The 24242-nt window shown below is 33.8% G+C and overlaps 1 protein-coding gene across 1 annotated transcript; it reads left to right on the forward strand.

Moving 5' to 3' along the window:
• Positions 1-1628: 1628 nt before the first annotated feature.
• On the forward strand, positions 1629-23273 carry LOC123672804. Its single transcript, XM_045607100.1, has 11 exons — positions 1629-1914; positions 13515-13635; positions 14712-14902; positions 15267-15444; positions 15586-15622; positions 15721-15869; positions 17452-17953; positions 18108-18454; positions 19690-19940; positions 20859-21083; positions 22915-23273. Exons 2-11 carry the CDS (start codon positions 13527-13529, stop codon positions 23047-23049), a joined length of 2124 nt encoding a protein of 707 aa, XP_045463056.1. The 5' UTR covers positions 1629-1914; positions 13515-13526; the 3' UTR covers positions 23050-23273.
• Positions 23274-24242: the final 969 nt, after the last annotated feature.

Genomic DNA, 24242 nt, shown 5'->3' on the forward strand with positions numbered 1-24242 from the left:
CCCCAATTCCTATTCTCACGAGTATTATCAACATGCTGTTGATTGCAAAATGGCGAATGCATTGGTTTCACCGTGTATACTATTACTTTATTCCGTTTTATACAAAACATAGCTTCAATTTCATCAAACATTCATCACTTTGGTGTTAAGAATCCCAAACAGCTAAAATCTCGGGTATGGATTACCCGGGAATTACAAATAACCCATGTATCATTACCGAGTAATAAAATACATCCCTAATCATATTTGGGCTTGTTCGAAATCTGAGGCTTCAACGAGACATATTAAAATTATGAAAAGTGCTTTTTTTCAAATGGAATAACCTGCATATCATAAGATGTATTGAGGGAATAGTATATTGTGCAACAAGTGGGGAAGTCCAACTTTTCTCACGAGTGTCTTCATTCTCACGAGTGTGGAAGTGAGTGAGAAAACGGACTTTCTCCACATTTTGAACAGTATACTTTTCCTACAAGTGAATAAATTCAAATAATACATACAACTAATGTTCCCGATTCATTTCAAAATGGCCTTCGTTGACAGTATCTATGCATTTTTTGCGTTTCCATAGAAACGACTCAAAAGCCCAATTTCATTGGTCTATCAAGCGAGGAGTGGGCAAAGTGTCGTGAGGAATAATATTTCCCACAGTATGAGCAAAACATAGTTATGAAGTTGAGTAAGCTATGAAGAATACGCTACTTTTTATAGCAGTTGTAGGAAAAGTCCTTTTTCTCACTCGTGTGTTTGCAGAACTCGCCTTTGAGGCTCGTGCCACAAACTTCCACACTCGTGAGAAAAGTTGAACTTCCCTAACTTGTTGCACAATATACTATTCTCCACATTTTGAACAGTATACTTTTCCTACAACTGCCTCAATTTAAATAATACATACAAGTAATGTTCCCGATTCATTTCAAAATGGCCTTCGTTGACAGTATCTAGTATCTATGCATTTTTTGCGTTTCCATAGAAATGACTTTTCAAAAGCCCAATTTCATTGGTCTATCAAGCGAGGCGTGGGCCAAGTGCCGTGAGGAATAATATTTCCACAGTTTGAGCAATACATAGTTTTGAAATTCAGTAAGCTTTGAAGAATACACTATTTTTCATAACAGTTGTTGGAAAAAATCAGAATGAACACAACTTGTATGTGTCAAAGTTTGCAAAGGGCTAGTAGAACACCCTGTATTTCAAGTTTTGTTGTATGCAAGAGCGCAACCGGTGCATGATTGAGCGAGCGCTCAAAAGCTCCCGACCCTAAATCGCCAATATTTATTCTTCTCTTGGTACGAATTGCAAAGGCGTTAACAATTATATGTAAACCTAATTTCCCCGAATACTTTTAATGTCCCATTGAGAAACAAATGTGTGGTCACTCAATCCATGAATTATTCACAACAATAAAACGACAGAGCTACCCAACCCACGTCCGATTCACATTTCGTGAAGGTACAACAAATAACCTATCAAGCGACACACAAACAAATAATCCTCTGGACGGGTCACCGTTACACAATTGGCATCAGAAAATAGAAATGACTCAAACTGGTCGATCCGATCGTCGTTTCAATTCAAAACGAGCGATCAAATCAATCCCTCAATCGATGGCATCACTTTGTCCATATTTCTGCGAATCTGTGCTCGTTACTGCTTTTTTCGCCTCAAGTTCAGTCACATGCGGGTCCAAAAATGGTGTTTAAATAAACAATTGGCGACTGGACCTCCTCTGCCTACTTGACTCCTTCGAATCTTAAGACAGTTGCGGCTGCGCAGCTCGCTCTTTGGCCTACGCGCTGACATTCGAACGGCAGATCCCAAAATAGCATATGAACACTTTCATCTGCATAATCTGAGATATGTGTCTTGTGTGTTGAGTGTAATCTCGTATTTTGGATTATTTCCGTAAAAAAGGCAAGTTGTCATTCCATAATATTCACGTAATTGTGTTACTGACGAGTATGCTTTGACGTTGTCTTGATTGGAGGACGATACATTTTTGGTATTCGCCAACAATTGGTTCTTCACCTTAAGTGGCCCGGTTTCGCGTCTAGATATATTTCTGCAAGAACCGGCTGTATACCTCAATTCTTTCAGTTTGAGAACCTATCCGGATCTTTACAACATCGATTTTAATAACGATCAACAATCCTATTGGGTTATTGTAAAAGTATATTAATTTTTTGCCAATAAGAGTCATGTCAATTCATTCTTGCCATAAATAAGGTAATGTATCCTTTTTTCAGTGGAATTCTTAATGCCCATTTTCGTGCTTCTACTTGCACGAATAGCGAAAATTTTAACCTTCGTATAGCAAAAATTATTAATTTCGAAATTCAAGAAATATTTCCATTGATGAAATAATATAGGTATTTGAATATTATGTCTTTAAAGATTATTGTAATATCTTAAAGGCCTTTCAAAAATTTTTAATTCACTAATAAATGATTTAGTAAAGGAGAGTTCACAAAATTTGAATAAAATTTTTCAATATACCATTCATTTTATTGCCAATTTCGAAATTTTATATCTTAAAATAGTTGCCAGTATAAGTGATAAGCGGTAATAAATACTTCAAGGGTTACTACGATGTTACAACCATTTAAAAAGACCCTGTATAAACCAACACAACAATACTTGTTTCCATTTGAAATTTATCGTATGCGAATTTACCTATACTTCCGAAAGTTTATGCATTATTTGTAATGTTTGTAATTTCAAATTATCTTCGACAAAATTCCACAAATAAACTGTTTTTGCATAGCAATTTTGTCATCAATATGTCATTGAAATTCGCGAGATCATAATATTAGTTTCGTTGACTTACTCAAGTTACTTAGAATTTTCTCTTCTTCAGATTAAATCAAAAATAGGAGGTTTAATTTAATGTAACCACCAATATAAATTTCAGATTGATTCATCAGCTATATGAGATCTGTTTCATTTCCAAGATTGCGCTAATGTCATGTCAATAAAACCTTTATTTCTATTATTCCAATTGTTGGTTTTCAATCATGAAAAAAATCAATTTATCATTTATTCTTCACATATTCATCAATGAACATAGCGAAGTGTAATATATGAACACAAAATCTCTTGATATTTTCGTAAAATAAATTAACAATTCAGAGAAGCACTGAATGCCAGGAACTTTTGTGCGCTTGTTATAATTGTATTAATGAAATTGCTTAGAACCTTGAAACAATTATTTTACTACTGAGTAGTAGACTTCAACTTGGTCGTATTTATAGTTTTGTAGATTTTTGCACCAATTTACTCACTTCAGTCTTCTTTACAAATTTGAAGTAGAAACTTTCTGGATCTTGGTTTTCAAAAAAGGTGCTCCCAAAGTATCCTTCTTAACAATCATAATATAATGCATATTCCCTAGAATAAGCCGTTTCCCTAGAACAAGAATAGGTTATTGATCTTATGATGAAAAAAAAAGTTAAATTCAATTCAATATTTTATTTCACATCTTACGTGATTTGTGAGATAAATTTAAAATAAGTCGATTTATGATTAGAAATCCCACTCGAGGATAATGAGTTGAATCAAATTGAAAATTTCAATCGAAATTCCTGTTTAGTATTCATCTTACTTTGTAGTTATTATTGCATTCTAAGAATTTTTTCGAATTAGCCAATTTCTCTTCAATTTTTGAACTTTTTATAGAATAGGGTATACTATAAACTCTATCGTTATCACAATTGGTGCCGCAATTATCCATGAAGAATATAAATATCTTTATTTTCAATCATAATTAAACGTCGTGAAATAAAACAACGTAATAACAAACTAGCATTTTTCCATTATTATACAGATTACGAATTTTTCGCAGTTACATAAAAGGATTGTTTGTTATCATAATTAAAATGGATTGTTATATTAAACTCTTCCTGGCCTTTGCTGACCCACCACTGAAAATAACTGACTTCAATGAGTATTCAAGAATTTCACTTTAAAAAAAATGCAAATCGAGATATTTATGTATAATTCTATTGAAGGCAATATCCATATCCAGTTAATCAATGGTTTATAAGGAATGACCACATAACATGCACGTTCGTTTACACTTAAAGTCAAAATAATGTATTCCTTTCTTTTGTGATATGTTAATTTGTCTATTTATATCTTATCTCTTCTATCCCCCTATTTTAATGCTATAAAAAATTGTATAATTCTTATAATAATGCAAAAACTTATGAAACATCAAGAGTTGAACCAATTCATATTTTTCTATTATCTTAGAATGAATAATCATCAATTTGAACGTTCGTTTCTTCAGGGAAAATGATCCCAAAATGGCTAACATATCCTAATCATGTCATATTATTATATAATGTCATTAAAATTCAATATACCGCCTTGACCTACTAGAATGAATGTGAAGTAACGTTTATTCTTTTACCAATATGGCAAATTTAAGAGTAAATCTGAAAGCTCAGACACAGATCCTTTTGAAGATTTCCAAGATGTCAGCAAATTCTTATGTGTGATATATTATGGCACTACATATATTTATTTATGTGCCATATTAAGTATAATTTCAACAACTGGCCAGATAAGCACCAATGTGTAGATATACATCATTCGAGTTATTCACTAGAAAAACAATTGTTGTGAAAAAAATTTTTAGAATGCAGTGAATGCACGTTTTTTTTAAATGTCGATGAGAATTGTTGAGATGAACTTTGGTAGAGAAATCTTCTACTCTATCACATTGATTCTTTTAGCGAATTTAATGGGTGAAATATCAAATTGAAAAAAAATTATTAAATACCTACTATTCAATAAAAAGGCTGGGGATTACAATACAACTAAATACAATATCTTCTTTATACAGGGTGTAACATGACTGGTTGGCCATAGCCTAGTGGTGAATGCAGATAATCCAGGCCTTTTTTAAAAGTAGCTTGTTGTGTATCCTAAGATTGTTAGTATCGGAGATACAGGGTGATTCATCAAAATTGGCCTAATTAACTTGGAAATCGGCTGTACTGTTTTATTTAAAATTTGTGGGTTTGATCACTTCTTACAACCCTTCAAAACGTTTCATGTATTTTTAATATTTCCAGGGCAGTACTCAGATATTCGAGTTTTTTCCTTTAGACTCAGAAATCTATATTTTTCACACGTTTTAGAGGAATGACGATATTTTCATGGAAAAATACATCAAAAATGAATAAAATCGAACTGCTGATTTCCAAGTTATGGATATCAGAAAGTCAGGTCAACTTACATGAATCACCCTGTATCTCCGAATGCACCACTAGGCTATTAGGGCCACCAATTCATGCAACACCCTGTAATGATTTTGAAAATATTCCGAAAAGAATAGATAACACTACAGTTGAACAATATTTTAAAATCTTATTTTTGAATGGTAATTATTAATTATCAGCTACCAAGGTTTCAAATTCGTTTTCATTTAAAATCATTCATTCAAAACTCACAACCAAAAATATCGAAAGAACCTGGTCCATGTCCATTCGAAATTCAGTAACGAGCTCCATTGATGAGTCATCATGAAATAAATGAAAGAAATAGATATTCCTCCAGACAATTGTAGAATGAATATGCCTCTAGAAACATTCGAGCAATTCACTTTATTGTATATGACTCTTTTCCACACAATCATAACACTTGGCCTTCTTGACCTCTCAAGGTAATCAACGCAGATTATACCGCGTGCTCCAAAAACTTGGTAACCTTGACATTGTTATAGTCGTTAAGGTCTCATTATTCTTTGAATTATTATTTGCCAGGGTAATATTTCACTTTTGATTATGAATGAATATAAAAATAATAATTTTCTCTGACGTAATTCTTGAATGTGTCAATAAATTGTTAACTCGGGAGATATGCATTCATACTTAGGACATGTTCTCAATATCCACTGCACCTTTTGAATGATCATGAAGGATTAAGAATTCAAAAATAAAATAAAATCATTCATTTCGCAATATCATTACAGTAATTTTAATGTATTATTTTCATTACAAGAAAATCGCTTTAGTCATTTTATTACAAACCACAGTTTATAATTAATTTTAAACGTTTTAAACTCTGGCCTCGGGATTAACGCACCTAATATACACAGTGAACGTTGACTAAGCTGATTTCAAACAACGGTTTAAAATTTTTGAACTTTTTTTTTTCTTCTTTATATTCATTCAGGTAATATTTAATTGATTTTCACTTTTCCAAAGAACTGGGCATAGGAATGGGTCTAATATCCTCGCTTAGGGTAGTCAAATATTTAATTGCAAGCTATAGGGGATTATACAATACTACGTAAGTTTTGCTTTGTGATAAATATAAACTAGAGTCATGATCTTGTATCATGACGATGAACTACATTAATAGATAGAAATAAATAGTAAAAATTATAGATAGAAAATTGGTCTTGAGACTATTGAGCATTTGAGCTTTATGTTTTGTTTTCTATCCCGACTCTCCCGGCCCTCTGTGAGACCTCTCTTTGATACACTAGTTTGCATTGCTCCCACTTTAATATAATTTCCATTTTCCAACCCAGGTACATACAGTTCTTGTTACAAAACATTTGTGGGTGTAAGATATTCATAATTAAATAATTTGCCACATTATCTTATTCATCAAGTTAGATATAAATTGAAGATTCTTCTACAAATCAACCTCTATATTGAGACATGTTAGATTTTCTTGTTTGAGATGTTTGAGAATTATACATATAGGTAGTTTTGTCAATATTAATTTTTAATCCTTTTCAGTACAGCCATTAAGATATTTACTCATATCCTCATTAATTAGCTTTAAACCTCATCAATTTCACCTGTATGATTCGCAAAAGAATAATATTGGTCTTCGAGTCCAGCTATTTGCAAGCTTAGCACATAGAATAAATAAAAAAGTGGCCCAACCACCGAGCCTTGTGGTACTCCATAGTAATTTCTCAATCACTTATAATATTACCCAACAGGACTCATCAGTTTGATTGATATATCAAAAAAAGTATATAACGGGTGTTTTTTTCGAGGTTTATAACTTTAAGTTGGCATTACTGTTCAAGATGGAGACCGATTTAACAGCTGTCAAGTGATTTATTCTCAGTTTGGTTTGGCAATTCATCTCAAATAGACTCACGCCTGAACAATGCTTGAAAATAGTGCAATTTTATTTCGAAAATAATGGTTCCGTGCGGAATACGTATCGCCCACTACGTCCATTTTATTTTGTTTAGCGATGATGCACACTTGAGTGGTTGAATGGCTACGTCAACAAACAAAACTGCCGCATTTGGAGTGAAGCTAATCCTCAAGTGTATGTCGAAACACCGTTACATCCAGAAAAACTGACTGTTTGGTGCGCTTTATGGGCTGGTGGAATCATTGGTCCGTACTTCTTCAAAAACGATGATGGCCAGAACGTTACAGTCAATGGTGATCGGTATAGAGCCATGATTACTAACTTTTTCATTCCTGAATTGAACAACCATGATGTCCAGGAGCTGTGGTTCCAACAAGACGGCGCAACATGTCACACAGCTCGTGCCACAATCGATTTATTGAAAGACACGTTTGGTGACCGCCTAATTTCACGTTTTGGACCTGTGAATTGGTCTCCAAGATCTTGTGATTTAACACCGCTAGACTACTTTCTGTGGGGCTATGTAAAGTCATTGGTCTATGCGGATAAGCCACAAACCCTTGACCATTTGGAAGACAACATTCGCCGTGTTATTGCTGATATACGGCCACAAATATTGGAAAAAGTCATTGAAAATTGGACGTCCAGATTGGACTACACCGAGCCAGCCGTGGCGGTCATATGCCAGAAATCATATTTAAAATGTAATGCCACAAGATTATCTTGCGGATAAATAAAATTCATGTCAATCGAATAATCCATCGTTGTTTTATTGCAATTTAAAGTTCTATAGCTCAAAAAAACTCCCTTTACATGAATATATTCGATAAAATTGTGATTGAACTATTTCCGAATGACTAGAGAAAGTTAAAAATCGTCTCTAGACTACGTCTCGTGCATATTAAACAACGAACTGGCGCCTTGGCAGGTTCTGCCGATGAGTATTGCGAAAACAAGGACTCGTAGATCATAGACATAAATCGCACATCTGATGAATGAGGTGCTCTCAATACAATTTATTTTTAACGTCCCACACTGGGTCAGTGACGAAGAAATGTGGGTGGTTGTGGGAAAACGTGCACTTGGGCATTTTGTTCGAAATATAACAGGAGCTCGATTTCCGTTACAATGTGGAAACCACACCTTGTGAAGTTTGTTCAGAGACCTGACTGGTGTGATTCACCTATTGGCTGGTGACTTCAAGACAATTAGCGGAAAAAAGGATGACAGTGATCAGACAGAGACACTAATTGACGGTTAATGCACGATTTTGTGGGTCAACGGATGCAATATCATTTTTTGAGCGGTCGTTCCCCAAACAGACATCGGGATGAAGATTTGGAATAACAATTTCAGACTTTGTGGAAAATTTCGGGTTGATCGCATCACCAGAATAAGAGATAATTCAAAAAGAATATCGAAAAAGAATTGCTGGATATTTCTGTGACTACAAAAATTAAATGTTGGTTATAGATTCAAAATGATAATGAATAATAATTATTTATTGAAACTCATTCATCCCAGTAATTTATTCAAATAATAATAATAATAATAATTTCAAGCTTCTTGCCAAATTTTAAGTTGGACATATCATAAGAACCATAGAAAATTCAAATATTGATGGCTGTATACTGTGATTATTTCAAAGAATAACTATTTCAAGGCTCGTGCAAAATTTCCTGTGGAAAGCGTAACCAGAACCATAGAAAATTATAAGCGTCATCAGAACCATAAAATATCTAAGCGAAATATCTGAAAAAATCCTATTCTTAAAACTTATTTCGATGATAACTGATGAGTTAAGAGGGGTTTATACCACGTGGTATTCCCGTGAACTCCCAAAGTTCAACTACCCCTCTATCCCCTGCGTTTTTGAAATCCCATCACTTTTCATGAGTGAAACAATTCAAAATAGGTATGTTCTTCATTTTTAGTTTTAGAATAACCGTTTTTTCAGCCTTTGACAAGACTTTTTTTATGATATTCGTATGTGAAAATTCATCTAAAAATGTTCTTAAAGTTATATCATGCATATATTTACTTTTCAATAAAAAATTCATCTAATTTTATTTTTTCCATTCCAAAAAAATTAATAAAAAAGGACTTTCCACAATGACAAACTCTTTAAAATGAATAATAGTGAAAAACTCTTATAAATCGATGGTTTCTATTGTAAAATACAGCGTACTCATTTTTAAACTTAACTTATAAAGATTTAGCAAGTGAATAACAATTTTTAGTGCTTTAAAATGCGTATTTGGTGAAGGAGAATTTGTGTTATCTATATTGGAAATAAAACGCGAGATCACATAACAATTTTGATTGAATTAATTGGTCAATTTAGAAAACTGGAATTCGAATAAACATAAATATTGACAATTCTGGAGATCGTCACATGATTTAATTGGTGGTAATTAAGATTTACTATTTTAGCAGAAGTTTTAATTTGGAGAATCCAACAGATAGCCTTGAACATTATTAAAATTGAACCTCTTGAATATTTCACTAAATTTGAGACAAGAACAAGAACGTTTGCCATTCAGAGATACCTACTAAGAAGACTCAAATAATTCAGTACAAATCAATGCAAATTATCGGTTCTACATAAATAAGTTTCTTCTTTTTCAAAATAATCATCATCATACTTACTTGAAAGTTCGATGAGTCAGTTTTTTTTCCGTAATCTTCAAATTTCATTATTGGAAATAAATCGAAATGAGTTGCTGAATCAAATTAATGACCTTTTTGAATTGTATTAGCACTATAGATGAAAGATAATTTAGGCAAGCTTGAAAGGACCTTCACGCACCGCATCAAAGAAAAAATGACTTTCTGTGAATTTGCTCGAATTTTTTGTATGTTGCAGAACTCGTGGTGCTGATCAAATGACTTCATTATCATCTTTCTAGATTCATCCGTTTAGATTATATAGGGTGCTAAAACTAATTTTTCTAAAATTTCAAATGTGCACTGTGAATGATGTTTTTTGAATATACAGGGGGTCCAGATTTTAATAAATTTGGCGTCTGATAAAACAACTTTTTTTATGAAAAAAAAAGTTCATATAAACATATATCCTAACAAGCTCCGTTTTCGAGATACAGGGTGTTGAAAAAAAAAATTGTTTTTTCCTTATAACTTTTTGATGCGGCGCGTGGTTTTTATTGGCCTTAAAGAATCCCCTAATATAATTATTGGAAATAATGAACCAAAATCACTAGGCAAACTCGGATTTAAAAGCTTTCTCTTGGAATATCTGTAGGTCGATGAGTAAAGAAAAAATTGAAACAGATGGTGTCGAAGGCTATTAAAAAATGTTGAGACAGTGTGACCATACTATAAAAGGAATGACACGAGGCTGAGGTATTGGTATAGTTAGTTTGTGGAAATCGGAAGGTCAGCAACTATTACGTTATTCGTATTTTATGTCTCTCACCTACCCAATGTACGATCTTCTCAGTCGAACCACATTCCTTTGCAATGTTTGTTATTACAAACAGTTTCTAATAACTCCAGATCTGCCGGATATGTAGATCGTATGCATATGGTCAGAAATGACTGATGAATGAGTAGTAGATGTTACTACTTCCTTGAAGTTCTTAAGTTTTTGATCCGAATATTCATTAGATCAAGAGAATGAGACAATGGATAGAGTAATTTTTTTTTCAATCGCATCATTTTTGTTATGGAAAATACCATAGGCATAGAGTAATAAACATAGATATAGGAAGTATTCCCAATTTTTACATGTCCCCAATATGGTTAGATATACATTGCGCAAAAGAATTAACGCACTTTATGGAAATCTCAAATTTATTCTACAACTGAAGGTGTTCTCAATGATAATTATTTTTATCAGAATTATGCATGCATATGTTATCCACTTTCAACGTTTTTCTTCAATACATATGTTTTTTCCCAGCAGGAATAAAAAAAGATGAGATTATCAGATTTTGAATGTATTGGCTCCATTCTGAAATCAGTTGTTCTCGATCAATTCTACTGATCAATAGTTTTTCTTTCGTTTGATTTTCTACACTCGATCGCTATGCAACGCGAAACACGCAATTTGACCCAAGAGGAATGTGCCCAAGCGGTAGTTTTGCGAGAAGAAGGGTGGACATACACAAGAATTGCAGAAAGGTTTGGAGTTTCCCATACAAGTGTGTCCAGAATGTTGCAGCGATTCAGGGAGACAGGTATGAATGTCCGAAGACCAGGACAGGGTAGACCACGGGTAACAACTGCCATTCAAGAACGTTACTTGAGAGTTTCTTCGTTGAGACAACGGTTTGCAACCGCTCGCCTCCTTCAAAATCAGCTTGAGCAAACTCATGGGGTGCAAATTATCACTCAGACAATAAGAAATCGCTCAGATAATATGATTTAAGGCCTCGTGTCGCGGCAAGAGGCCCAGTTCTTACCCCAGCCCATCGAAGGGCGCGTTTGGATTTTGCGAGAGAGCATATCCATTGGGAAGAGGCTGATTGGGAAAGAGTGCACTGAGCATATCTTTCATGTGGACGTCTGCAAACAAGGGAACGTCGATCACAATGGTAGAGTCAGAATCTAGACTCATCTGTGAAGAGAACTCTTTCCCAATCAGCCTCTTCCCAAAGGATATGCTCTCTCGCAAAATCCAAACGCGCCCTTCGATGGGCTGGGGTAAGAGATGCATAATTCTGATAAAAATAATTTTCATTGAAAACATCTTCAGTTGTAGAATAAATTTGAGATTTCCATAATGTGAGTTAATTCTTTTGCGCAGCGTATTTTCGCATCATTTTACTATATCATTATAAATGTATATTATATTGAATGAAATATATTTATTTGAGTGATTCCCGATTAAATATGCAAATTAGAATATTCGGAATCCGATATTTTTCCTAATTATCGAATTTATAATAAGCAGAATATGTATTATTTTCTGTATCTACCTGCTGAAATCCAAGGTTTGGCAATTATAGCTCTCTTAGTGTCATCGGTTGTTTCGCGTCTTTTGGCGCGCTTGAAGTTTGTTTTCTGAATTTCTGATATATTTAGGCATTTATTTCAATATATGTATTTTGAGTTAATATGAAACGTTGATTCACTATGGTACATAAAAAGTGCGTTCTTTGTGGAGAAACTCGCAAATTGAGTGAAATATCGTATCACTGATAAGTTTTAATTTCCGCGCGCTTCTTGTCAAATTTGATAGTTCATATTGGGGACAAAATTTGCTTACTGAAAATGACATATTATCCCTCTATCTATGTTTATTACTCTGAGGAAAATACCATCCCTAAATGAGACATGTCAAAATGCAGGTCGACTAACACAATTTTTTTATATGTTTTAGGTGAAATAACTCAAATTGGGAATAACATATCCTAGTCGGATTTTGCCTTTGAGTATAGAATATTATTTATCATATATTCTATGGATTTTGCCCATTGAAGAACAAAACTGTGACATTTCACTTTGAGGTTCTTCAGTCCATCCGTTTGAAAGTTATCGTGTAAAAGGCTGGCCGGACAGAATTCAATTTATGGGTGGATTCGTCTTCAGTTTGTCGAACCTTATGATTTAAGACCATTCCCGCTTGAAAATTTGAAAATAACAGACAATGAGATGAAATTATAGAATCATCTGTTCCGAGAACGAGCACTCAAAAATGGGTCAATTCAAATTAATGATACACTTATTCGTGAAATTATCTTTATTTCTCATGCGTTTTCATTTGCCCTTGAGAAATAAACTCGGTTTTAAACACTTGCGCTTTGTTTACAGGATTCTACAGAATATACATTTCAAAAATAAATTATTTCATTGGCAGTGAACGGATGATCCAAATATATTTTTCATATGAGATATTCGAATGTTGATGCGTGTTCCTTTTAGAATTGTTCGAAGTAAAAACCACTAAACAATTTTATACAATGGTTTGCTATTTCTTCCAACTAATAGAATAGCTCATATTTTTAGAAAAATATCTCATAGAGCATATTTTCTAGCTGATGGGTGTGTAAGAACTATGTAGTAGAAAATAAGGAAAACTTGGGTATGGTTGAAAGTTTTCATTTCGAAAGATTAATTCACAAAACTGAAAAACACTGCAGATTTTGCACTATAGTTTATTATTTTCTCTTCCAACGCTGAATATTTCTACATATGAAAAAATATATAAAATATAAATGCAAAATATAGAAATAGTAGAGAATAATATATCATTGCTGAAAATCAATATCGAAGTTACAAAGGAAAATACTTCTGTCACAACAAAGATAAAAGATCTTCGTTGATCATAAATTCTGTTTAAACTTCTCTAGAAATGATAATGAGCTTTATTTAAACCTTCTAGAGTTGCAAAAATATTTCTAAAAATGTTTATTTTCCAGGTGGAGTCCAGTATGCCCAAGGTTGAACGAAAGGAGTATCAAGAGACAAAAATTTTAAAGACAGTGTCTCCAGTTCGAAGTCAGTCTAGTCAAAACTTATCACAGTTTGATAGCAATTTAGGTAAAGAGAACTACCTACTTATTGTAGTAGGGCAATGATTTATACTTTTAATTTATGGCATTGATAATTAACCATCACTATAAATATATGCAATTTGACTAAGGCACGTTATTGTTTCGTGTTTTGTTTTTACTCTACGGGATTTCAATCTGCTGGATTTACCTACGACTTTTTCCATATTTATATCAGAAGAATATACTAGTCCAACGAAAACTTAACACCTCGATTTTCCGACTTTGACATGAAAATGTGGAAAATCACTCGGACCCATCAATTTCTGATGCGAGGGTGAACTACTTTTTCGGTCTTTGCATCCCCATAACATCAACCCCCTAACGGGGGTGAGTACAACCCTGTTATTGAATTGGAAACAAATTGAGCATAATAAATGTTCGTTATTTTCAGCTCGCTTTCTCTATCTGACGAAAACTGTATCTCCGAATCTTTGATAGGAATGTAGTTAAAAATTCGGTGTCTCATTTCGAAAATCCGTTCGAATAGGTTCTCCTAGAAGCATTAGGAAAGAAAACTTCTTATCAAAATTTAAATCAATTCAAATCTACGTATTTAGAAAATTAAAATTTGGCAGGAAGCAAGCTCTCTACTTATCATTAACGTACGAATCAAAATAACAACAGTATTCTTGCCCAGAAGTGTTTGAAATAGAAACTCCGTTATAATTTGAAAATCTTTCCTAAGTTATGTTCCAACTTGAAATGTAATGAAAGAAGATTTTCAGGTGTTGCTAGTTTCAAACCTTGTTCAGGTAAAAAATTAATTAAACTAGTTTGACGCGAGAAAGAACAAAACACTGAACAAATGGTAGATCAAATAAAAAACAAAAATAAAATTGAGAACTAAAATCAAAAGAGATGTAGAAAAGAACCTACCTACAAATATGCGCATGAAAAAGAGATAAATTGATAAAGAAAAAACACTAATATAATGAAAACGATAAACTAAAACCTAAATTTCCTTTCTGATTTTATTTCAGTAATCACTCAATTAGAAAACCAATTTCTTTCAATTCGTCTTGAGTAAATTTAAATTCTTTTAATGTTGCTCTTCGATTTCAGATTATTTACTTGATGATCTACAGAATTCAGTATCGAGGCCTGGTAGTTCCTTAGCTGTAAATAACGAGTATGATAATTACAGGACAAATGGATTCAATTCACATAAGACAAACTCATTGAACAGAGTTTTGAGGGTGAATGCAGCGAATCCAGTCACTGAATACAGTAGCGATGACGCTTACAGTTATAAGGTGAGGCCCTTTCTCAAATGTTCAGTATTAAAATTCGATAAATTATCATTCAACCATACAAAAAAAATACTTAAACAAGTTTTAGAAAAAATTGTTGCCAAAGAGATATTTTGAAAATATAACATGGATACACATACTGTAGACCTTAGAGTCGGCCATCAAAAGCTAAATGAGATAACAAAAAAAATATTTTTTATTTTGAAGACATATATAATGCATTTTTTTAAATATAATTTGAAAATTATATCATCCAAATGATCGTTTCTGCTTCTGATAGTCCTTTGCAACTTTTCGTGAAAGTGCTGTTTTGGATCCTTTAATAATCACTTTTCTTTAATATAAATGATTCGATCATTTTTTTTAGAGTCCAGATGGATCGAAAAGGATCGAAGGGTATAAAAAAGAATCATACTCTTACAGAACTACTGGAGGTGGCAATGATGTCAGACCAGAGAAAGTACGAGTTCAGAATAGTATAAACCAATTAGATTCTCTTCTAGATGACTTGAAGGAAGCAAAGAAGACTCCTTTGATGGAGAGAGGTAGTGTAACATTTCTTATCAAAATATGAAAATTAGGGAACTGAATTGAACGAATGGTGCAATTTATGAAGTTCTTATTTCTTTCACCATTCTGATTCATTCGTGGTAAATAAATATTGAAACGATGACTTTCAATTTCAGATATCTATGGAAATTACGTTGATACCCCAACTCTAGGGTGAGTAAAATAAATAACATTATGAAAATTTCATTTTTCTCTATTTTTGGGATATGTTGATGCATGTATAGCAAATAACATTAATATTCATCTTTCAGTGAACGCAATGAAAAATATAGTACTTCTACAGTCAAAAGAGAACTGCACTATGGCGATACTCCTCAAACTCAACGGAGCAGTACATTGAATAGGCGAATTGAGAAGGAGCAAATGGTTTCGAGGGACAACGAATATAGAACAAACGAAGGTGAATATGATATTGTATAATAAGTATTTGGGTATAAAATAACAATTTTAAGCATTTTGAAAATTTCCAAACTGATCACATTATCAGATCCATAGAAAATTGAAATTATATTATAAAAGAAGACTCACCTTCGGTTTCTCAAAGAGCAATCAACGTAAAAATCAATTTAAGAGCTTTCATAATTCTATGGTCAAGGGTTGCTGAAAGTAAGGTCAACTCCATCTATTTGGACATTCTGCTAGTTAACACAGTGGCCAAATAATAATATAACTTTATTCAGATATAAAAAGATATAAAAAATATATAAATATAACACGTGAATTGTACTTCAAGCGTTGTTTTGGGTTTCTGAAACGCATTTTAAGGCAAATTCAGGTTCGATAGCCTTGCACAGGATCACCACATGTCAAATCCAAAAGAACATAGATTAGTTCATTTTACCCACCGGTGCCGCTCTAGAGTGTGACGCGAAGCCAGTAACGCCATCTTTCGGGCATGCAGAGTCACTACAATAGTAAAGGGTGTTTTTTTTTTAGAGCAATAGAACTTTAAATTGCAATAAAACAACGTTGTCTTGTGGCATTACATTTTAAATATGATTTCTGGCATATGACCGCTACGGCTGGCTCGGATGTAGTCCAATCTGGACGTCCAATTTTCGATGACTTTTTTCAACATTTGTGGCCGTATATCGGCAATAACACGGCGAATGTTGTCTTCCAAATGGTCAAGGGTTTGTGTCTTATCCGCATAGACCAATGACTTTACATAGCCCCACATAAAGTAGTCTAGCGGTGTTAAATCACAAGATCTTGGAGGCCAATTCACAGGTCCAAAACGTGAAATTAGGCGATCACCAAACGTGGCTTTCAATGAATCGATTGTGGCACGAGCTGTGTGATATGTTGCGCCGTCTTGTTGGAACCACAGCTCCTGGACATCATTGTTGTTCAATTCAGGAATGAAAAAATTAGTAATCATGGCTCTATACCGATCACCATTGACTGTAACGTTCTGGCCATCAACGTTTTTGAAGAAGTACGGACCAATGATTCCACCAGCCCATAAAGCGCACCAAACAGTCAGTTTTTCTGGATGTAACGGTGTTTTGACATACACTTGAGGATTAGCTTCACTCCAAATGCGGCAGTTTTGATTGTTGACGTAGCGATTCAACCAGAAGTGCGCTTCATCGCTAAACAAAATAAAATGGACCTAGTGCGCGATACGTATTCCGCACAGTACCATTATTTTCGACATAAAATTGCACTATTTGCAAGCGTTGTTCAGGCGTGAGTCTATTCATGATGAATTGCCAAACCAAATTGAGAATATATCACTTGACAGCTGTTAAATTGGTCGCCATCTTGAACAGTAATGCCAACTTAAAGTTATATACCTCGAAAAAAACACCCGTTATTACTGTTAACTCTGATGTTAAAATCTTTTTCAGTCGCGTTCAGTTGTTTCGAGAAGATGTTCAGCGCCAATAAGTAGATCATTAAAGGGCTCAAAGAACCTCCCCGGAAAATTCCTCTCTTAATTGGAATCTGCTAATTTTTAAATGAGATGTCAATTTCAGGTTATTATAATCACACAACCTCGAGCTCACCTCCATCAAGATCGTCCACACTGTCTCGTCAGATGAAAGTCAAGAACGTTCATACTTCTCCTGTCGAAGTGGTCCAAACGACGTGTCCAGAAATAAATCCGGAAATTCTGGAACATCTGGACCCCGCCCTACGTCCTCCAGAAAACACCAAAGTTACCACCACTATCAAAACATACACGTACGAAATTCCCGGAACTTTGGACTACAGAAACACCTCAGATGTATCGATGGATTCGAAAAAGTACGTCTATTCGCCGAACGATTCTCAATCGACCCCTAGCAAGAGTTTCGTTTATGAGAAACTGGAAAATATCGAGAATAAGCGAACTGTTGTGCAACCTGAGATAAATTACGAAACTAGGGTGTTGAAAGAGTCCACTGTAGATAATTACAAGCCTTATAAGAAGCCTAACCCACCAGGATATGATGGGAATGTTACGGAGACTATCACCACGAGAAATTATCAACCGGGGTAAGTTCAGGCCATCATTTTGTCCGAAATCCATAAAATCCTATCTTGCCAAAATATTCAACTAGACTCTTTTATGTGACCATCATCAAAAACATAAGTTATATGAACATACAGTCACGGTTTTACAAATGAGCTATTATTTGATTTATTGCAGATACCCAAGATCTAACAACGAATACGTCTACAATGAAACTGTAACAACGAAAAACATAGACAATGGTTATCCCATAGCTCCACCGCAAAAGAAGACCTACATTGTAGAAGAGACCATCGACGAAAGGAACTATATCGACAACTATCCAGTGAGAGATCCACCACCACAAAAAACATATGTTCTTGAGAAAACTGTCAACGAAAGGAACTATGTAAATGATTATCCAGTGAGAGATCCGCCTAGAAAAGAGACATATGTCTACAAGGAGACACACAACACTTTCAATAAGGAGTATCCGAATCAACCAAGGGAACCAAGGGATTATATAGACAGAGACACCACAAGAGGTAGGTATTACTATACGTCTATACAGAAAATATTTATTCAGATTCTTTAAGAATCACTTTCTGATGTATTTAAAATAATTTTCGCATCTATTAGGGAACTAACTATTTCACCCCCCCACACATTAAGTAAGTAAGCTGCTACATATCCTCCTGAATTAGGAATCAGAGAGCCAGGTCCTCCATGACCATATATATGTATATCATCAGCGAACCTTCCTAATCTTCACTACCATACTAAGCAGAAAAGAAGATTGAGAAAGGGAGGCCACAATCCTAGTTCTCAAAAAGAATACCATTAAATGGTAAATAGATGGTTCTAAAACCACAAAGAGAACTAGCGCTGGAGGATTCGAGACTGGCATCAAACGCTCAATATCTTTAGGCACTGCCTAAGAGTCTTTCAGGCAGAGATACTTGCAATAGGAAGATGTGTGGAAATTAACCTAGCTAGAGACAATCACGAATGTAATATAGCGATACATTCTGAAATTCAGGCTGCATTCAAAACATTGAGTTCACATATGATTGATTGTGAGATGGTACTCGAGTGCCGAAGAAAATTCAACGAAATACACAAGAATAACAAGTTCTTTTCAGTCTGAGTTCCCAGCCACTCGGGAATTGAAGAAAATGAATAAATACACTTGTCAGAAAAGGAGCACAAACTCCTTCCATTGATCCGGAACCTTTCTGCAGTAAAGGAAAATGTCCCTACCAGAAAGAGTTTTAGGAAAAGGAAAAAACCGAAATAGAAACACTCGGGCTGAATCTTTCTGGGTTCGATCTTTTCAGAAAGTTTCTTCTAAACTTTGACACTGCGATACCCAAGAAGTATATGAATCTTAGGAAGAATATGCTACACCTCCTCACTGGGTTCCTTACAGGGCATTGTCGCCTCAAGAAGCTCCCCATGAGAATATATCTAGCAGAAAACAATGAGTGTAGATTCTCTGAGGAGAAGGAAATGCAAAATATGCTTTGGACAAGAAACTTGTAGAAGAGAGGAAGTAGCCTTCTTGAAACCATCCCAGATACTGGAGTTCATTAGAACTCTGGAAAGGGAAGGCGAGCTCTAGATCACGTTATGGCGAGAATATCTCTGATGGGGGGGCACAATAGACCATTAGGTCGAAGTGCAATGGAACCCCTTTAAATCCTCTTTAATCTAATCTACATCTACATCTCCCCCTGAAACCAATCTCCAAGTTCTATCAACTCCAGTAAATTCTATTTAGTTTCAGTAAGAGAAACAAACGTAAACAGAATCAACGAACCCCCATACAGAAACGATTACCAACCTCCTCAACAACCGATAAATATCAAATACAAATATACCACCACAAGTTCTACTACGAATAACTACAAGACAGGGTACCCTCCAAACGAAGAAGGAGAACTGCTTCTACCTCGACCCTTCCCAACTGAGGAACGTGTGGATGGACCGCCAAAGAAGCTGGATGAATTGATGAACACAATAGGAAGAGAAGTAAGTGTTGAATCTTAGTTGATTTGTAGTTTTTTTTAGCTTATTATCTTCTTACGAAATGTTATGACTGAAATTCTCAACAATAATGGTGTGGATGATATAAATTTAGGGGTCAATTAAGTAGAAAGAGCGGTTTAATTTTGCATTCTTTCGCGTAGCGTTCCCAAGCAGTTTGTCTATCATATGGGCAAATATGACAACGTTCTAGACCTAGGGCTTTCTGTCCATTGAGTTTCGGAACTGGCTTGCCCAGAAGTGGCAAGCATAATGCTGAAAGTCTCAAATTTTTGTTCAAATAATTTTTTAAATATTTTTTTATGAACAAACTCATTTTGTTTTCTTTAGATAATTTGGACATCCCAGGCATCAAGCTGGAATACTTGTTATATGTTTCTTCTCTCTTGTCGTTTTCTCTATATTCAAAAATAGCTATTCTTTATAAAACAAAATGTGATTTCTATTCTGTTGAAAGTAGTTAAACGAATACCAGTGATCTAAAATGTATTTGCTCCAATTTTATTCATACGACTCGAACACTTCAATGTTCTCTGACTGATTTTTTTAATGGCTGTGATATGCGGAATTTTCTTCACTTGTTTTCACAATTTTTGTTATGTTATGTCGCCCTATTTTATTTTTGTAATTTCGTTTATAGCTACCTTTTGGAAATGTGTTGTCATTAGTTTTTGCATATGTAGAATGTTGTTTGTTTCTTTTATTACCAATTTGATAATTAAAAAAAATATTTAAATTATTTCCATGTTGAGCAGATATTGTTGACTAGAAATATATTTTCATCTCATTTTGGTGGTATACCAAACTATATTATTTATTTTTATAATTTCGAATGTTTATTCGAAATATATTTTTTTTTACTTTTGTCATCTTGATGATGTTCAATTTAACCTTTTTCTTTAGCCTCCAACCAGTCCACTGAATTCAGGATATCAGCAGCATGAATTGGAATTAATCAACGAAAGAAAAGCGAAAGCTCTGAAACAGCAAGCTACCGAAGTTGAAGATTTGCAGAAGGCTGAACCGTTGGTAAAATCCAAGAATGTAAATGGACCTCCTGTCTATTATCCACCAGGACACGAGATGTTTGCTAAGAAAGAAGAAGGTGCAGCTGCTTGGAGAGCACAGGTATCTATAAATCTATATTTCAGAAATAATTACACTCATAATATAAACAAGTAAAAATTTTGTGGACCAACGAAAACTTAACACCTCGATTTTTCGGCTTTAAAGTCGGCAAATCGAGGTGTTAAGTTTTCTTTGGACCATCCGCAAACCAAAACTTTATAGTAATTTAATCTACAAGAGTGCAATTAGCATAGAATGAATGGGCGCCTAAGAACTCCTGACTTCTTCTTCTTCTTTTTTCAGATAGATAGTACCTATCTAAAAAGGATATTTTCTATTTTTATAATTCTCTGATGCCGAGATAAACACGACATTTTACATAAAGTTCGAAATTGTTTTTTTCATATTTACTTTGACGGCAGTAGGTACAATAGCTACAATAAATTCGGATGGATATTTTATGTTTCATTGACCAATTTTTTAACATAGTAGTATCTTATAATTCATTATACAGGGTGGCCACTTTTTCAATGGGATTGTATTGGTAACTTTTAAAACATAAGAGTTAGAAGGTCGGTCAAACGGAGAAAAAGTTGCATGCATAGAAGCATTATCAAGCAGTTCAAACAAATCGAGATTATCAGGGCCGGTTATTGAGATATCATAAGAAAAGTGAATTCTGTCATTTTGATTTTGCTTTTTTTCCCACTTTATTTAAAATATTATCAAAAAATGTTACAGGAATTGTTTATTCGACAGTAAATTGTTCTCAATTTGACGTAATCAGATTTCGTATCCAACGTTTCGTGCTCTCTGGGCCACCCTCAACCTCATTTTTTTCAATACGGACCTGTATATTTTATGACACTTTTCGAAATAACTTTTAACGCTGAATTCAACGATATATCATACAATGTCATCCAAAGTTGATTTTCAGATGATTTCGACCCTTATCCAATTTTCTTTGGGTCGGATCTGTGGTGAATGCAATTTATCAAAACCTGTTGTTAATAAAATAGTCAAGAGACGCGAATACAATGATTTTGAATTTGAATACCAAGCCTTGCAAAAATTATATCGTAATGATATCAAAATAAAGTTCGATTCTGTAATTTGATTCAACGGAACAAATGACAAATCCAACAATGGTGATTTCTCGCGAGATTGAGAATGTATTGGAAGTTATTCAAGAAGACAAAATAAGCAAATGTATAAGAAGTATGGGTTCCGGAACCGTTAAGTGCATTTTACAAAATGTTGGAAATTTCGAACACTTACTTCATTCATATTCATTTACTTCCGAATAATCATTCGATTTTTCTTTTATTAAATGATAATTCGTTTAATTATTATGAATTGAAATATGTAAATAATTATTACTTGTTTCTTGATTTGATTCTGATATGTTCCATTTAGTTCAAGATGAGTAAGATGATTTTCTCATCGAAATGTATTGCATGTTGTTAATTAAACTAAAGGTACCTAAATGTAATACAGATCAATACAGGTCAAAATCACCTGAAAATCAACTTTGAATGACATTATATGATATATCGTTGAATTCAGCGTTGAAAGTTATTTCGAAAAGTGTCATAATATATACAGGTCCGTATTGAAAAAAATGAGGTTGAGGGTGACCCAGAGAGCACGAAACGTTGGATACGAAATCTGATTACGTCAAATTGAGAACAATTTACTGTCGAATAAAAAATTCCTGTAACATTTTTTGATAATATATGCATGCAACTTTTTCTCCATTTGACCGACCTTCTAACTCTTATGGTTTAAGAGTTACCAATACAATCCCATTGAAAAAGTGGCCACCCTGTATATTACCTTTTTATTCAATTATTTTATCATATAATAAAATTTTTTGTGTTTGATTTTTCAGGGAGCTTATGCTAGAGAGTCGGGAAAATATGAGTACGAAGCTGAAAGCAAAAGTAAATCAAAAAGTTCTTCTGGAGCTGCCATTGTTCCAGTTTGTCTTCCGTTATGTTGTGGTCTTCCATGTACAATAATATAATCATCATACAAATGCTGATGAATTAAATAACACATGTTGATTTTCATGAATATGATGAAAACAATAATTTTTCTTTCCATCAATGAAATACGTTACTACTTTCAGAAATTAACACACTAGGTATATATTCAGCTTGTCCTTGTATAATAAAATAATTAACAACTGAACTAATCAATACAAAAATATATATTTTATGTTTTAAATTATAGAATTATTTGATGTTTCTTTAGTTCCTCAATTTTTCCTTTTCTCGAAATGCTATTCTCGGTGAATCATAGGGTGTTTAATTGACTAGGAGGTCTTTAATTATTATTTCAGCCTTCCTAAAAGTTCACCCCCAGAGTAATAAACATAGATATAGGGAGTAAACTCAACTATAGACTATACCCATTTTAATTGACCGTAATAGCATAAATAGTGCGTAGAGAGAGAGAGAGAGAGAGAGAGAGAGAGAGAGAGAGAGAGAGAGAGGATTCGTCTTCAAAGACGCCACAACCGATTTTTTTATTGTTTTCGAAAAATTTGAATCAAATATCGTATCACAGATAGGTTCCTTAAAAGTGTTTTAATTATACTTCAATGGTTTGTCATATTTGTTATCACATGTTGGGGTCAATAATCGCTTTCTGAAAAAGACTTAGGCTCCATTATTTTTGTTTATTAGATACTCCGAAAGATAATAAGTTGAAAATTCAGATGAAGACACAAAAAGAAAAGTTAGAAGACAGGCCAAAACCACACATATGAAAACTTTGGAGGTTGTCTGTCCTAAAACATCAATTTTTATATCAACCTTCAAGTTTATAAGCCTCAATAATTATAAATTACAACAGTTTTTTCCTCCTTTTCATCAAATAAATAAAACAGACTCAAGTGAATCGTGGCATTTGTTATTATAATCTACCTACTACAAATATTAGTATATGATATCTACTATCCTATGGACATTTCGAATAAGTAGTAGAACAGTCAGAATATTAACAAAAATTAAAAATCCCAATTGTATCCACCATTTTTTGGCGACTGAAGCGACACTAACGGCGTCTGCGATTGCGAACATGGATTCTGAACATAAGAATCGACTGTCAATTTCTGTTACCTAAACTCACGTGAAACTTATCGTACATTCTTTTCGATTCAAAAGGCAATCCAAAATTGTACCTACTTAATTATAAAAAATAATTTATATAGAG

The sequence above is a fragment of the Harmonia axyridis genome, chromosome 2 (genome assembly GCF_914767665.1).
Source record: "Harmonia axyridis chromosome 2, icHarAxyr1.1, whole genome shotgun sequence".
Classification (NCBI taxonomy): domain Eukaryota; kingdom Metazoa; phylum Arthropoda; class Insecta; order Coleoptera; family Coccinellidae; genus Harmonia; species Harmonia axyridis.